Consider the following 17,330-nt stretch of genomic DNA (forward strand, 5'->3'; position numbering starts at 1 on the left):
ATTACTTTATCCTATCCCAGGTATTCCTTAAAGAGGTGGGGTTTCAGGTGTCTCCGGAAGGTGGTGATTGACTCCGCTGTCCTGGCGTCGTGAGGGAGCTTGTTCCACCATTGGGGTGCCAGAGCAGCGAACAGTTTTGACTGGGCTGAGCCGGAACTGTGCTTCCTCAGAGGTAGGGAGGCGAGCAGGCCAGAGGTGGATGAACGCAGTGCCCTTGTTTGGGTGTAGGGCCTGGTCAGAGCCTGAAGGTACGGAGGTGCCGTTCCCCCACAGCTCCGTAGGCAAGCACCATGGCCTTGTAGCGGATGCGAGCTTCGACTGGAAGCCAGTGGAGAGAGCGGAGGAGCGGGGTGACGTGAGAGAACTTGGGAAGGTTGAACACCAGACGGGCTGCGGCGTTCTGGATGAGTTGTAGGGGTTTAATGGCACAGGCAGGGAGCCCAGCCAACAACGAGTTGCAGTAATCCAGACGGGAGATGACAAGTGCCTGGATTAGGACCTGCGCCGCTTCCTGTGTGAGGCAGGGTCGTACTCTGCGAATGTTGTAGAGCATGAACCTACAGGATCGGGTCACCGCCTTGATGTTAGTGGAGAACGACAGGGTGTTGTCCAGGGTCACGCCGAGGCTCTTAGCACTCTGGGAGGAGGACACAAGGGAGTTGTCAACCGTGATGGCGAGATCATGGAACGGGCAGTCCTTCCCCGGGAGGAAGAGCAGCTCCGTCTTGCCGAGGTTCAGCTTGAGGTGGTGATCCGTCATCCACACTGATATGTCTGCCAGACATGCAGAGATGCGATTCGCCACCTGGTTGTCAGAAGGGGGAAAGGAGAAGATTAATTGTGTGTCATCTGCATAGCAATGATATGAGAGACCATGTGAGGATATGACAGAGCCAAGTGACTTGGTGTATAGCGAGAATATGAGTGGGCCTAGAACAGAGCCCTGGGGGACACCAGTGGTGAGAGCACGTGGTGCGGAGACAGATTCTCGCCACGCCACCTGGTAGGAGCGACCTGTCAGGTAGGACGCAATCCAAGCGCGGGCCGCGCCGGAGATGCCCAGCTCGGAGAGGGTGGAGAGGAGGATCTGATGGTTCACGGTATCAAAGGCAGCAGATAGGTCTAGAAGGATGAGAGCAGAGGAGAGAGAGTTAGCTTTAGCAGTGCGGAGAGCCTCCGTGACACAGAGAAGAGCAGTCTCAGTTGAATGCCCAGTCTTGAAACCTGACTGATTAGGATCAAGAAGGTCATTCTGAGAGAGATAGCAGGAGAGCTGGCCAAGGACGGCACGTTCAAGAGTTTTGGAGAGAAAAGAAAGAAGGGATACTGGTCTGTAGTTGTTGACATCGGAGGGATCGAGTGTAGGTTTTTTCAGAAGGGGTGCAACTCTTGCTCTCTTGAAGACGGAAGGGACGTAGCCAGCGGTCAAGGATGAGTTGATGAGCGAGGTGAGGTAGGGGAGAAGGTCTCCGGAAATGGTCTGGAGAAGAGAGGAGGGGATAGGGTCAAGTGGGCAGGTTGTTGGGCGGCCGGCCGTCACAAGACGCGAGATTTCATCTGGAGAGAGAGGGGAGAAAGAGGTCAAAGCACAGGGTAGGGCAGTGTGAGCAGGACCAGCGGTGTCGTTTGACTTAGCAACGAGGATCGGATGTCGTCAACCTTCTTTTCAAAATGGTTGACGAAGTCATCCGCAGAGAGGGAGGAGGGGGGAGGGGGAGGAGGATTCAGGGGGGAGGAGAAGGTAGCAAAGAGCTTCCTAGGGTTAGAGGCAGATGCTTGGAGTTTAGAGTGGTAGAAAGTGGCTTTAGCAGCAGAGACAGAAGAGGAAAATGTAGAGAGGAGGGAGTGAAAGGATGCCAGGTCCGCAGGGAGGCGAGTTTTCCTCCATTTCCGCTCGGCTGCCCGGAGCCCTGTTCTGTGAGCTCGCAGTGAGTCGTCGAGCCACGGAGCGGAGGGGAGGACCGAGCCGGCCTGGAGGATAGGGGACAGAGGAAATCAAAGGATGCAGAGAGGGAGGAGAGGAGGGTTGAGGAGGCAGAATCAGGAGATGGGTTGGAGAAGGTTTGAGCAGAGGGAAGAGATGATAGGATGGAAGAGGAGAGAGTAGCGGGAGAGAGAGAGCGAAGGTTGGGACGGCGCAATACCATCCGAGTAGGGGCAGAGTGAGAAGTGTTGGATGAGAGCGAGAGGGAAAAGGATACAAGGTAGTGGTCGGAGACTTGGAGGGGATTTGCAATGAGATTAGTGGAAGAACAGCATCTAGTAAAGATGAGGTCAAGCGTATTGCCTGCCTTGTGAGTAGGGGGGGAAGGTGAGAGGGTGAGGTCGAAAGAGGAGTGGAGTGGAAAGAAGGAGGCAGAGAGGAATGAGTCAAAGGTAGATGTGGGGAGGTTAAAGTCACCCAGAACTGTGAGAGGTGAGCCGTCCTCAGGAAAGGAACTTAAAGGCGTCAAGCTCATTGATGAACTCTCCATGGGAAATATTAAAATAAGAGAAATCTATTAAAATAAGAGTCTGTGAAAAGCCTCTCTGATTCGTTTTTAATGATGTAAAGTGTGTTTGTTACCCATGCAAAATCCCTTTTACACAAATTGTGATTTGACTTGATTTGACTACTGTGTTTCTCAGCCCATGTTGACAATGAGGAGCAGTACATTCAGTCTATGGAGAAGTTCGGAGACAACTGTGTCTCTAGAGAGGATCCGGAGGTGGGCTCAGCCTTCCTCAAGTTCGCCATCTTTACCAAAGAGCTTACAGCCCTCTTCAAGAACCTGGTGAGACCCCATCACACAAACACACACACACACACACAGAGCGCTAACCACTGGCACATACTGCGTCTCTACCTCTTTTCTTCTCTACCTCTCAAGCACATTCATTGTGACCCCTGTTTTTCTCAATCTCTCTCACACCCATATTTTTATCTGCCCTTTCATTTGGCCTGTTGCTTAGGCCTACAACCAAGTGTGTGGAGTGTACACCTTTATTAAAGATACTGTATCTATAGTATATCTATTGACTATATGACACGCAGAACCTGTCTTTAAAGATATTGTGCAGGAAGTAGTTGAGTGCTCAGCTGCTAATTTCAAAGTGTGAAGTGTTATTGCTTCCTTCACACCTTGTTGTAGACTTGAGTGATGTGTGTCTTGTGGAGTGTTGTCTTTCTGTACATCTCTCTGTCTCTACATCACTCTGTCTCTCTGTCTCTACATCACTCTCTCTACATTACTCTGTCACTCTCTCTACATCTCTCTCTCTGTCTCTACATCACTCTCTCTGTCTCTATATCACTCTGTCTCTATATCACTCTGTCACTCTCTCTACATCACTCAGTCTCTGTCTCTATATCTCACTGTCTCTACATCTCACTGTCTCTACATCACTCTGTCTCTACATCACTCTGTCTCTATATCACTCTGTCTCTCTGTATCTACATCACTCTCTCTACATCACGCTGTCACTCTCTCTACATCACTGTCACTCTGTCTACATCTCTCTGTCTCTACATCAATTTGTCTCTACATCACTCTGTCACTCTGTCTCTATATCTCTCTGTCTCTGCATCTCTCTCTGTCTCTATATCACTCTGTCTCTCTGTCTCTACATCATCACTGTCTCTACATCACACTGTCTATCTGTCTCTACATCACTCTGTCTCTACATCACTCTGTCACTCTCTCGACATCACTCTGTCACTCTCTACATCACTCTTCTCTACATCACTCTGTCTCTAGATAGCTCTGTCTCTATATCACTCTGTCACTCTCTCTCTACATCACTCTCTGTCTCTACATCACTCTCTCAACATCACTCTGTCTCTGCATCACTCTGTCTCTGTCTCTACATCACTCTGTCTCTGTCTCTACATCACTCTGTCTCTGTCTCTACATCACTCTGTCTCTCTGTCTCTACATCACTCTGTCTCTACATCACTCTGTCTCTGTCTCTATATCACTCTGTCTCTACATCACTCTGTCTACATCACTCTGTCTACATCACTCTGTCTACATCACTCTGTCTACATCACTCTGTCTACATCACTCTGTCTCTACATCACTCTGTCTCTACATCACTCTGTCTCTACATCTCTCTGTCTCTACATCTCTCTGTCTCTACATCACTCTGTCTCTACATCACTCTGTCTCTACATCACTCTGTCTCTCTGTCTCTACATCACTCTGTCTCTACATCACTCTGTCTACATCACTCTGTCTACATCTCTCTGTCTACATCTCTCTGTCTCTACATCTCTCTGTCTCTACATCTCACTGTCTCTACATCACTCTGTCTGTACATCACTCTGTCTTTGTCTACATCACTCTCTCTCTGTCTACATCACTCTGTCTCTCTGTCTCTACATCTCTCTGTCTCTACATCACTCTCTCTACATCACTCTGTCACTCTCTGTCTCTCCATCACTCTGTCTCTGTCTCTACATCACTCTGTTTCTACATCTCTCTGTCTCTACATCACTTTCTCTACATCACTCTGTCACTCTCTCAACATCACTCTGTCACTCTCTACATCACTCTGTCTCTCTGTCTCTACATCATTCTGTCTCTACATCACTCTGTCACTCTCTCTCTACATCACTCTGTCTCTCTCTCTCTCTACATCACTATGTCTCTACATCACTCTGTCACTCTCTCTACATCACTCTGTCACTCTCTCTACATCTCTCTGTCTCTACATCACTCTCTCTACATCACGCTGTCACTCTCTCTGTCTCTACATCACTCTGTTTCTACATCTCTCTGTCTCTACATTACTCTGTCTCTCTGTCACTACATCTCTCTGTCACTACATCTCTCTGTCACTACATCACTTTGTCTCTACATCACTTTGTCTCTACTTCACTCTGTCTCTGCATCACTCTATATCTCTGTCTCTACATCACTCTCTCTACATCACGCTGTCACTCTCTACATCACTCTGTCACTCTGTCTATATCTCTCTGTCTCTATATCAATTTGACTCTACATCACTCTGTCTCTCTGTTTCTACAACACTCTGTCTCTCTGTTTCTACATCACTCTCTCTCTGTTTCTACATCACTCTCTCTCTGTTTCTACATCACTCTGTCTCTACATCACTCTGTCTCTCTGTCTCTACATCACTCTGTCTCTACATCACTCTGTCTCTACATCACTCTCTCTCATCACTCTCTGTCACTCTCTCTACATCACTCTGTCTCTCTGTCTCTACATCACTCTGTCTCAACGTCACTCTCTCTCATCACTCTCTGTCACTCTCTCTACATCTCTCTGTCTCTACATCACTCTCTCTCATCACTCTCTGTCACTCTCTCTACATCACTCTGTCTCTCTGTCTCTACAGCACTCTGTCTCTACATCAATTTGTCTCTACATCACTCTGTCACTCTGTCTCTACATCTCTCTATCTCTGCATCTCTCTCTGTCTCTGCATCACTCTGTCACTCTGTCACTGTCTCTACATCACTCTGTCTCTCTGTCTCTAAATCACTTTGTCTCTACATCACTCTGTCTCTCTCTCTAAATCACTTTGTCTCTACATCACTCTGTCTCTCTCTCTAAATCACTTTGTCTCTACATCACTCTGTTTCTATCTCTCTGTCTCTACATCACTTTCTCTACATCACTTTGTCTTTGCATCACTCTGTCACTCTCTCTACATCAATCTGTCTCTCTGTCTCTACATCTCTCTGTCACTCTGTCTCTACATCACTCTGTCTCTACATCACTCTGTCTCTCTTTCTCTATATCACTCTGTCTCTCTGTCTCTACATCACTCTCTCACTCTGTCTCTACATCACTCTGTCACTCTCTCTACATCACTCTGTCACTCTGTCACTCTGTCTCTACATCTCTCTGTCTCTACATCTGTCTCTACATCACTCTGTCTCTACATCACTCTTTCTCTCTTTCTCTACGTCACTCTGTCTCTCTGTCTCTACGTCACTCTGTCTCTCTGTCTCTACATCACTCTGTCTCTCTGTCTCTACGTCACTCTGTCTCTCTGTCTCTACATCACTCTGTCTCTACATCACTCTCTCTCTTTCTCTACATCACTCTCTCTACATCACTCTCTCTACATCACTCTCTCTTTCTCTACATTACTCTGTCTCTACATCACCCGGTCTCTACATCACTCTGTCTCTCTGTCTCTACATCACTCTCTCACTCTGTCTCTACATCACTCTGTCTCTACATCACTCTGTCACTCTCTCTACATCACTCTGTCACTCTCTCTACATCACTCTGTCACTCTCTCTACATCACTCTGTCTCTGCATCACTCTCTCTTTCTCTACATTACTCTGTCTCTACATCACCCGGTCTCTACATCACTCTGTCTCTCTGTCTCTACATCACTCTCTCACTCTACATCACTCTGTCTCTACATCACTCTGTCACTCTCTCTACATCACTCTGTCACTCTCTCTACATCACTCAGTCACTCTGTCTCTACATCACTCTGTCCTCTCTCTCTCTAATTGTTGTTTTCAGTTGCAGAACATGAACAACATCATTACCTTCCCCTTAGACAGTCTACTGAAAGGAGACCTGAAAGGGGTCAAAGGGGTAGGTGTATAACATATTATTAATCACAGTGTTTTAACATGCCAGTCAGAACATGTGTTTTAATATACCAGTCAGAACGTGTGTTTTAATATACCAGTCAGAACGTGTGTTTTAATATACCAGTCAGAACGTGTGTTTTAATATACCAGTCAGAACGTGTGTTTTAATATACCAGTCAGAACGTGTGTTTTAATATACCACTCAGAACGTGTGTTTTAATATACCACTCAGAAATTGTGTTTTAATATACCACTCAGAACGTGTGTTTTAATATACCAGTCAGAACGTGTGTTTTAATATACCAGTCAGAACGTGTGTTTTAATATACCAGTCAGAACCACGGTGGCACAAGAGGGAGTAGGCTTATCCCATACTTACAGTGCCTTGCGAAAGTATTCGGCCCCCTTGAACTTTTCGACCTTTTGCCACATTTCAGGCTTTAAAGATATAAAACTGTAATTTTTTGTGAAGAATCAACAACAAGTGGGACACAATCATGAAGTGGAACGAAATTTATTGGATATTTCAAACTTTTTTAACAAATAAAAAACAGAAAAATTGGGCGTGCAAAATTATTCAGCCCCCTTAAGTTAATACTTTGTAGCGCCACCTTTTGCTGCGATTACAGCTGTAAGTCGCTTGGGGTATGTCTCTATCAGTTTTGCACATCGAGAGACTGACATTTTTGCCCATTCCTCCTTGCAAAACAGCTCGAGCTCAGTGAGGTTGGATGGAGAGCGTTTGTGAACAGCAGTTTTCAGTTCTTTCCACAGATTCTCGATTGGATTCAGGTCTGGACTTTGACTTGGCCATTCTAACACCTGGATATGTTTATTTGTGAACCATTCCATTGTAGATTTTGCTTTATGTTTTGGATCATTGTCTTGTTGGAAGACAAATCTCCGTCCCAGTCTCAGGTCTTTTGCAGACTCCATCAGGTTTTCTTCCAGAATGGTCCTGTATTTGGCTCCATCCATCTTCCCATCAATTTTAACCATCTTCCCTGCCCCTGCTGAAGAAAAGCAGGCCCAAACCATGATGCTGCCACCACCATGTTTGACAGTGGGGATAGGGGTTCAGGGTGATGAGCTGTGTTGCTTTTACGCCAAACATAACGTTTTGCATTGTTGTCAAAAAGTTCGATTTTGGTTTCATCTGACCAGAGCACCTTCTTCCACATGTTTGGTGTGTCTCCCAGGTGGCTAGTGGCAAACTTTAAACGACACTTTTTATGGATATCTTTAAGAAATGGCTTTCTTCTTGCCACTCTTCCATAAAGGCCAGATTTGTGCAGTATACGACTGATTGTTGTCCTATGGACAGAGTCTCCCACCTCAGCTGTAGATCTCTGCAGTTCATCCAGAGTGATCATGGGCCTCTTGGCTGCATCTCTGATCAGTCTTCTCCTTTGCAGTGGTCTGATACTCCTTCCATTTCAATACTATCGCTTGCACAGTGCTCCTTGGGATGTTTAAAGCTTGGGAAATCTTTTTGTATCCAAATCCGGCTTTAAACTTCTCCACAACAGTATCTCGGACCTGCCTGGTGTGTTCCTTGTTCTTCATGATGCTCTCTGCGCTTTAAACGGACCTCTGAGACTATCACAGAGCAGGTGCATTTATACGGAGACTTGATTACACACAGGTGGATTCTATTTATCATCATTAGTCATTTAGGTCAACATTGGATCATTCAGAGATCCTCACTGAACTTCTGGAGAGAGTTTGCTGCACTGAAAGTAAAGGGGCTGAATAATTTTGCACGGCCAATTTTTCCGTTTTTTATTTGTTAAAAAAGTTTGAAATATCCAATAAATTTCGTTCCACTTCATGATTGTGTCCCACTTGTTGTTGATTCTTCACAAAAAAATACAGTTTTATATCTTTATTTTTGAAGCCTGAAATGTGGCAAAAGGTCGAAAAGTTTAAGGGGGCCGAATACTTTCGCAAGGCACTGTAATATCTTAATATCCTTTAACCTTTAATATCACAGTTTTGAGCCAGTTGAAAGTCATGACTTCAGCTCATGTCATTTGTATCCTTTGTATTAATACTGTTATGTTTCTGTTTTATTTCCACAGGATCTTAAAAAGCCTTTTGATAAAGCCTGGAAGGATTATGAAACTAAAGTGTGAGTTTGAGCCACGTTATTATTATCACAACTTCCTCTGTTTCACCGCTACCACCACTACTACCACTACTACCACCACCACCACTACTACCACTACTACCACCACCACTACTACCACTACTACCACCACCACTACTACCACTACTACCACCACCACTACTACCACTACTACCACCACCACTACCACCACTACTACTACCACCACTACTACCACCACCACTACTACCACCACTACTACTACCACCACTACTACTACCACCACTACTACCACTACTACTACCACCACCACTACCACTACTACTACTTCTACCACTACTACCACTACTACTACCACCACCACTACCACTACTACTACTTCTACCACTACTACTACTACCACTACCACTATCACCACTACCAATACTACCACTGCTACTACTACCACCACTACTACTACTATCACTATTACCACTACTACTACCACTACTACTACCACCACTACCACTACCACTACTACTACTACCACTACTACTACTACTACCACTACCACCACTACTACTACCACTATCACCACTACCAATACTACCACTGCTACTACTACCAATACTACCACTGCTACTACTACCAATACCACCACCGCCACTACTACCACCACCACTACTACCACTACTACCACTACTACTACCACTACCACCACCTCCACTACTACCACTACCACCACCACTACTACCACCACTACTACCACTACTACTACTACCACCACCACGACTACTACTACCGCCACCACTACCACTACTACTACTACCACCACGACTACTACTACCGCCACCACTACCACTACTACTACTACTACTACTACCACCACCACTACTACTACCGCCACCACTACCACTACTACTACTACCACCACCACTACTACTACCGCCACCACTACTACTACTACTACTACTACTACTACTACTACCACCACCACCACCACCACCACCACCACCACTACTACTACTACCACTACCACCACCACTACTACCACTACTACTACTACTACTACTACTACTACTACCAACACCACTGCCACCACCCCTACCACTACTATCTCCACCACCACTACCACTACTATCACCACCATCACTATCACCACCCCTACCACTACTATCACCACCACCACTACCACTACTATCACCACCATCACTACCACTACTATCACCACCATCACTACCACTATCACCACCCCTACCACTACTATCACCACTACCACCACCACTACCATCACTACAACCACTACCACCATCACCACCCCTACTATCACCACTTTCACTACAACCACCACCACTACCACCACCACCACCACCACCACTACCATCACCACTACCACCACCACCACTACTACCATCACCACCACCACCACTACCATCACCACTACCACCACCACCACTACTACCATCACCACCACCACTACTACCATCACCACCACCACCACCACCACCACTACTACCATCACCACCACTACCACACTACCACCACTACTACCACCACCCCTACTATCACTACCATCACTACTACCACCACCCCAACTATCACCACCACCACTACTACCATCACCACTACCACCACCACTACTACCACCACCCCTACTATCACCACTACCATCACCACTACTACCACCACCACCACCCCTACTATCACCACCACCACTACCACCACCATCACTACAACCACCACTACCACTACCATCACTACAACCACTACCACCACAGTTTGAGAGTTTCAAAACTACACAACCTGTTACTGTATGTGGGTTAAGCATAAGTTAGTGATTGTACCTTATGAGCACAAGGAAAATGTGTCAGAGGGGGGTGGGGGGGAATAGATTTGTTGAACAGCCTGCGTACCTGTTAGAATAAGAGTAAGCTGCACCATGAAGTTGCATGTGTGGGTTCAGCTTAACAACAACTAGAAATGGGACACAATGGAAGCTAGTAAAAGGTCAACTGCTACTATTCATGAAACAGCTGATAAGGCAGACAGACCTTAAGAGAGAAAAAATGACACTAGACCTACTATTGCGGCACCTGTTGCCTGTTTGTATGTCAATACAAAACTCCACACATTTTTTGTGAACACTGATTTTTGTCTGTCTGAGATTTATTTAGTGTTGAATGAACTACGGTATGGACAGACAAGGGGTTTGCATTTCTGAAATTGTGCAGTACATGTTGGACGTCCCAACAGTATCTTTTAATTTTCAGCATGACCGGCGTAAAAGACGTGAATAAGCTCTTTTATACATTTATTTGATAAATTACTTCACAGGGAGATCATTCTAGTTCACTGTATGAGGGCTGGGCAGGGCATTTAAAAGTTACTAGTTTACTAAAGACCATTGCCTTGTACAAAACACCTGTGGCGTAGTCATAGAGCCTTTTGGTTGATGTGATTGACTGGTGGTTTGATGACTCACTCTAAGGGAATGAGAACGGTTGAAATATTGATATCATTTTATTTTTTATTAACCCATCCCATCTTCGGAGGACAAATATATATATATATATATTTTACAGCTTTTCTGCTACTTGTACATACATTTGACATATACCTTTTACATACATGGTACTTTTATAGAAAGCTGTCACATAACAATAATACATTACCAAACATAAGCTCTTTAATCCCACCTATCACCATAGACCACCCTCATTTGGTTTCCATGTGTCATATATTTTTCAATTGTACTGTGATGTTTTACATCATTTTTAAGCTTTCTAATTGCACAGTATTCGCAGATTGTGAGCTAAAGATGAAAACCTTTCCTATGAGTATTATTATATTATTGATTGGCTGACTATGGCTTTCCAAATTGCCCAACACTAAGGTCAATTTGAAGTGCATGTTGTGATTTTTTTAACCCTTCCTGAACCTGTGATTAGAAACAAGTTACATAGGGGTAGTACCAGAATAAATAATCTATTGATTTTGTCTCTTCGCAGCAAAATCTACAGAGCTGAGATTGTTGTATGCCCCATATGTATAGCATTCTGTTGGTGGCAAGAATTGTATATAATAATTTAAATCGAAGTGTCGAAATCAAGTGTTGTTTTTTTGTACCAGTTCATAAACCATGTGCCATGGAATCGGTACATCGAAAATCTCTTCCCATTTATTTTGCAACCTGTATGCAGCTGTCAACATTTTTGTCCTCAAATAAAACTGCTATATTTTTCTATTTATGCCAATTCCTTTCAGCCAATCTTTAATATATGGCAGGTAAACAAGTTTCCTACCTTCTTCCTTTCCCACTTGCCTCCTCCATTTTTGTGGTAATGCTGCAATCGGTTGGTTGTAAGTTTTGATTGAGCAGATATTGATATCATGTTAATTAGTGAATGATTTTCCTTCTTCATCCATTCATCCTGTGCTTCATCATCCTCACTGAGCCCTCTGTGTTCCCTGCAGCACTAAGATAGAGAAGGAGAAGAAGGAGCATGCTAAGCAGCATGGGATGATACGGACAGAGTTCAGTGGAGGAGAGATCGCTGAGGAGATGGAGAAGGAGAGACGCCTCTTTCAGCTCCAGATGTGTGAGGTGAGAAGGTTGAAACTGGCTAATTATTTCACCTATCAGAGGCTATGCAGGATAGAAGACACAACAGGGTCCACGGAGGAGTATTTACACATGTTCGTTAATATTGTTACTCGGTATGTCTTATTTTGTCTACAGTATCTTCTCAAAGTGAATGAAATTAAAACGAAGAAGGGGGTCGACTTTCTCCAGAACCTCATAAAATATTTCCACGCCCAATGCAAGTATGTTGTTTTCATTTACAAGTGATGTCAGATTAGCACTGTTTAGTCAATGCATTTGTCTTTTGTAGGAGGCTAATGCTTGACCCATCTTGACTCCTGGTGACCTCTGTTTCCTCTCTCCTCGCAGCTTTTTCCAGGATGGTCTGAACACAGTGAATAGCCTCAAACCTTCCATAGAGAAACTGGCTACAGACTTGACTATAGTGAGCCACTCTCTCCAAGCATCCATATTTTCTAATATTCTCTTTGGATGTTACCATGGTTTTACTGCTTGTCTGTCAATAATGTGTCATTCACCTCACACAGTTCTCTCACTTCCTGTTTCTCAGATCAAACAGACCCAAGATGGAGAGAGGAAACAGCTTAGTGAGCTCAGAGACGTTCTCAAGTCCTCCCTACAGTCTGAACAGAAAGAGGTGAGCTCTCAATCACTGGAGTAAGTAGCGCAGGTGATTTAGGTGGGATGAGGTAGCCCTGCCTGCCTGCGACTTAAAACTAGTGTCACCTTTGGCCCAAGAGGGAATTTCCTCTTGTTCTTATGGTTTACTGAGTAGGAGACCAGTATTCAGATCCCACCAGTTACATTAGCTTGGTAGCAGAGAGGAAGGGACATAATCCAATGACAGACCAGTTATAGCACATATACTGTAATGTATTTAGTCTTACCTGTCTTGTCATAGGAAAATAGGAAAAGCCAGTAGTTCTACCTCACAAGACCCTAGTCTACTTACAGGAGTATAGATGACTAGTCTTGTGTGTTGTGTCATGTTACAATGCAATAGACTGATCATGGTTTCCACCAGTGGCTTGGAGAGTGAATGTCTGCTTTCTTGGTGAACTTTAGCTCTTTCCCCAATCAAGGCGGAGTTCCAAATGGCACCCTATTCCCTATATAGTGCACTACCTTTTACCATGGCCCATAGGGTGCTATTTGGGACATTGCCATAATCAATGTTCTTAAACACTGATAGCTGTTTTTATTCCCTTAAAATCCTTCCAAACTTCCTGACCACTGCACACATTGATATCTGTAATATTTTCTGAATGCAAGGCTCTACTCAAGCCCTCCATTCAAATCTCAATTGCTTCCAGATTCTAGAGTCACTCACTCTATTTGAATATATCAAAATAAGGCTGCAAGGTGTACACCTACACTGCTAGAAGAAATGGTGCTATGTAGAACCAAAAAAGTGCTCAATGGCTTGCTTCATATATGGCTCTCAAAAAGGCCTGTATAGAATTGCAACGCACCATCATTTTTAAGCAGAGTAGAATAGGCCTTCAGGAGAGGACATTGAAGAAACTTGATTCAGATGAACACCTGTGCTATGGGAGAAGTGTTATGTCCTCGTGACTGAGTGTGTCTCTGATGCATTAGGATACCCAGGTCAAGCAGACTGGATACAGCCTTCACCAGCTCCAGGGGAATAAGGCCCACGGTACAGAACGCTGTGGAATGCTGTACAAGAAGAGTGAGGGGTGAGTGGACAGAGCTTCAATCACCAATTTGGCCTCTGGTCTCTTACACAGAGCCAAGAGGAGCTGTTTGAATCGAGGCGCTGGGGTAATATGATGATATGATGGCCTTATCACATACATCATTCCATTTGCTGTTCATGAAATGGTATGGTTTGGTATTTTGTTAGCTGTTGTGAAAGCAGCAGCTACTCTTCCTGGGGTCCACACAAAACATGAAACATGACATAATACAGAACATTAATAGACAAGAACATCAAGGACAGAACTACATACATTAAAAAAAATGCACACGTAGCCTTCATATCAATACGTACACACAAACTATCTAGGTCAAATAGGGGAGAGGTGTTGTGCTGTGAGGTGTTACTTTATCTGTTTTTTTAAACCAGGTTTGCTGTTCATTTGAACAATATGAGATGGAAGGGAGTTCCATGCAATAATGGCTTTATATAATACTGTACACTTTCTGGAATTTGTTCTGGATTTGGTTGTGGTTTGTGATATAGAAGCTGTGCCGTAGAGGAATAGAGTGTTCTAGTGAAATAATGAATGTTTACTCTTCTTCAGTCTCAGGAAGGTGTGGCAAAAGAGGAAGTGTTCGGTGAAGAACGGGTTCCTGACTATCTCCCATGGAACGGTAAGAGACTTCCTGTTTTTGTCTTCTCCTATTGGTCACTCACTTTCCTTCATGCATGCTGTCATGCATGGCCCTCTCCTTACGGTGTGAATATACAGTACATAGTACATGTCAGTCAGTGGGATTCTGTAAGGCATAGCATTGTCTCAGTTGTGATCACAGAATGTCGTGACTGATCATTTCAGTAACTGACAAACCTGTGTCAGGTCCTAAAACCTCTAACATTATAGCAGCTTCTCACCAGACACAGTACTGAGATATTGTTTGAAAGATACAATTGCCCCTGGGCATGGCTTCCACAGTGAATTCCCCCTGAGCATGACTTCCACAGTGAATTCCCCCTGAGCATGGCTTCCACAGTGAATTCCCCCTGAGCATGGCTTCCCCAGTGAATTCCCCCTGAGCATGGCTTCCCCAGTGAATTCCCCCTGAGCATGACTTCCACAGTGAATTCACCCTGAGCATGACTTCCACAGTGAATTCCCCCTGAGCATGGCTTCCACAGTGAATTCCCCCTGAGCATGACTTCCACAGTGAATTCCCCCTGAGCATGGCTTCCACAGTGAATTCCCCCTGAGCATGGCTTCCACAGTGAATTCCCCCTGAGCATGACTTCCACAGTGAATTCCCCCTGAGCATGGCTTCCACAGTGAATTCCCCCTGAGCATGGCTTCCACAGTGAATTCCCCCCGAGCATCAAATCAAATTGTATTAGTCACATGCGCCGAATACAACAGGTGTGTAGACAGTGAAATGCTTACTTACAAGCCCCTAACCAACAATGCAGTTTAAGAAATAAAAAGAACAAGTAATTAAAGAGCAGCAGTAAAATAACAATAGAGACAATATACAGGGGGTACCGGTACAGAGTCAATGTGGAGGCTATATACAGGGGGTACCGGTACAGAGTCAATGTGGAGGCTATATACAGGGGGTACCGGTACAGAGTCAATGTGGAGGCTATATACAGGGGGTACCGGTACAGAGTCAATGTGTGGGGGCACCAGTTAGTCGAGGTAATTGAGGTAACATGTACATGTAGGTTGAGTTATTAAAGTGACTATGCATAGATAATAACAGAGAGTAGCAGCGACGTATCGGGGGGGGTGGGGGGGTTGGCAATGCAAATAGTCTGGGTAGCCATTTGAAATAGTTTCCACAGTGAATTTGTCCAGTGATAATGGAAGAAAAGGATCACATTTGTTCTGTTTCCCTGCATTTTACATGAAATAACTGACAGTAATTGTGCGACAACACTGCTGTTCTTTGGGCCTTTACAGAGATGTGGCTGTAAGCATAACGTTTCATTCAACAGGACAAAGAGGAAAAGGCCAACGATACATTTTTAGGAGGCTGCTGCATTTGACTTTCTCTTTTTATTTTTTAAATGTTTTTTTACTGTTTGGCATTACCCAACTGGGAAAGTGGCATGAATACAACATGATCAACTTCAGCAGTCTGGCCCCCTCGGTTCTCTTACTCTTCTCTGCTCCTCTCTCATAGGCTAACACACCACCAGCTAAACTCAACCTGCTTACCTGTCAAGTGAAGCGTAACCCGGATGAGAAGAAAAGCTTTGATCTCTTCTCACGTAACTTAAGCAACACTTTGATGCTCCATCTCAAACATCTGCAACACTAGTCTGCATATCTAGCTAAAATAGCAAAAGCATGATAGAAAACATACTTTATTCCCTAGACTCTCTGATATGATATTTATTGAATGACAGACATGTGTCTTCCATCGAGTCTCTTAGCATCCCTTACTGCAAATGCCTCTTATTGCAAATGCCAGTTGCATGTTGCTCAATCAGCCTATTATTTGTCTAAACAGATGATAGAACCTATCACTTTCAAGCTGAGGATGAGGCAGAGTGTCAGATGTAAGTACTGTACCTGTCTGGGCCTGTTGCACTATGCAGGTTTGTGTGTGAACGTGGTGTGTATATCATACAGGTGGTACATGTAATTGGTCTCTCAGATTCTCTTTAAAGTTTTTCGCGTCACTAATGGAACCCTATTCCCCATAGGGCTCCGGTCAAAGGTAGCGCACTACATAGGGAATAGGGTGCCATATGGGACTCAACCTTTGCCCTCAGAGCTCACTGGTTCTCTCGGCTGCCTGTGTTTTCAGATGGATCTCAGTCCTGCAGAACAGTAAGGAGGAAGCCCTGAACGATGCCTTCAAAGGAGACCAGGATGAGGGAGGGGAGAACAACATAGTCCAGGAGCTGACCAAGGCCATTGTCAGCGAGGTCAAGAGGATGAGCGGAAACGATGTGTGCTGCGACTGCGGAGCGCCCAGTGAGTGACACACAGAGCATGCTGGGAAAAGGCAGCATGAACGTTTTGTGGTCTTCCTCCCAGAGGGTTATTATATCAAAGTGAAGTAAGCACAGTGTACATATGTGATATATGTGAATGTGTGAGGGTCTGATGTGGGTTTAGTAATTTACAAGGCTGAATGTACAACCTTGCATGGTTTGACGATTGACATGGGCTTTTCTCCATGTGCTGCACACACATTCTTAGGAGTCTTTGTTAGGTCAGTCAGATTAGCTCCGCAAAGACAGAAGAAAGAGTGTTGGCTGTTCCGGCCGTCGGATGTTACTGAAATCCCACTGGGCCTATACACTGAGTGTACAAAACATTATGAACACCTACTCTTTCCCTGACAGACTGACCAGGTGAATCCAGGTAAAAGCTATGATCCCTTATTGATGTCACTTGCTAAATTCAC

General features: G+C 44.7%; 1 protein-coding gene across 2 annotated transcripts in view; it reads left to right on the top strand.

Moving 5' to 3' along the window:
• The window catches only part of LOC106571254 (arf-GAP with SH3 domain, ANK repeat and PH domain-containing protein 2), a 39,087-nt gene that overhangs the window by 8,170 nt on the left and 13,587 nt on the right, over positions 1-17,330 (top strand). For both annotated transcript variants that reach the window (XR_006759148.1, XM_014144069.2), the window contains exons 3-14: positions 2,629-2,774; positions 6,491-6,565; positions 8,646-8,695; positions 12,125-12,254; positions 12,390-12,475; positions 12,603-12,678; positions 12,805-12,891; positions 13,854-13,954; positions 14,522-14,591; positions 16,095-16,182; positions 16,425-16,473; positions 16,725-16,894. Coding sequence is in view for 1 of the 2 variants with exons in the window: in XM_014144069.2 (XP_013999544.2) it covers positions 2,629-2,774; positions 6,491-6,565; positions 8,646-8,695; positions 12,125-12,254; positions 12,390-12,475; positions 12,603-12,678; positions 12,805-12,891; positions 13,854-13,954; positions 14,522-14,591; positions 16,095-16,182; positions 16,425-16,473; positions 16,725-16,894 (1,128 nt within the window). In the remaining variant the exon portion in view is untranslated. The remainder of the gene's footprint in view (positions 1-2,628; positions 2,775-6,490; positions 6,566-8,645; positions 8,696-12,124; positions 12,255-12,389; positions 12,476-12,602; positions 12,679-12,804; positions 12,892-13,853; positions 13,955-14,521; positions 14,592-16,094; positions 16,183-16,424; positions 16,474-16,724; positions 16,895-17,330) is intronic.

Source organism: Salmo salar, chromosome ssa15 (genome assembly GCF_905237065.1).
Source record: "Salmo salar chromosome ssa15, Ssal_v3.1, whole genome shotgun sequence".
Taxonomy (NCBI): Eukaryota; Metazoa; Chordata; class Actinopteri; order Salmoniformes; family Salmonidae; genus Salmo; species Salmo salar.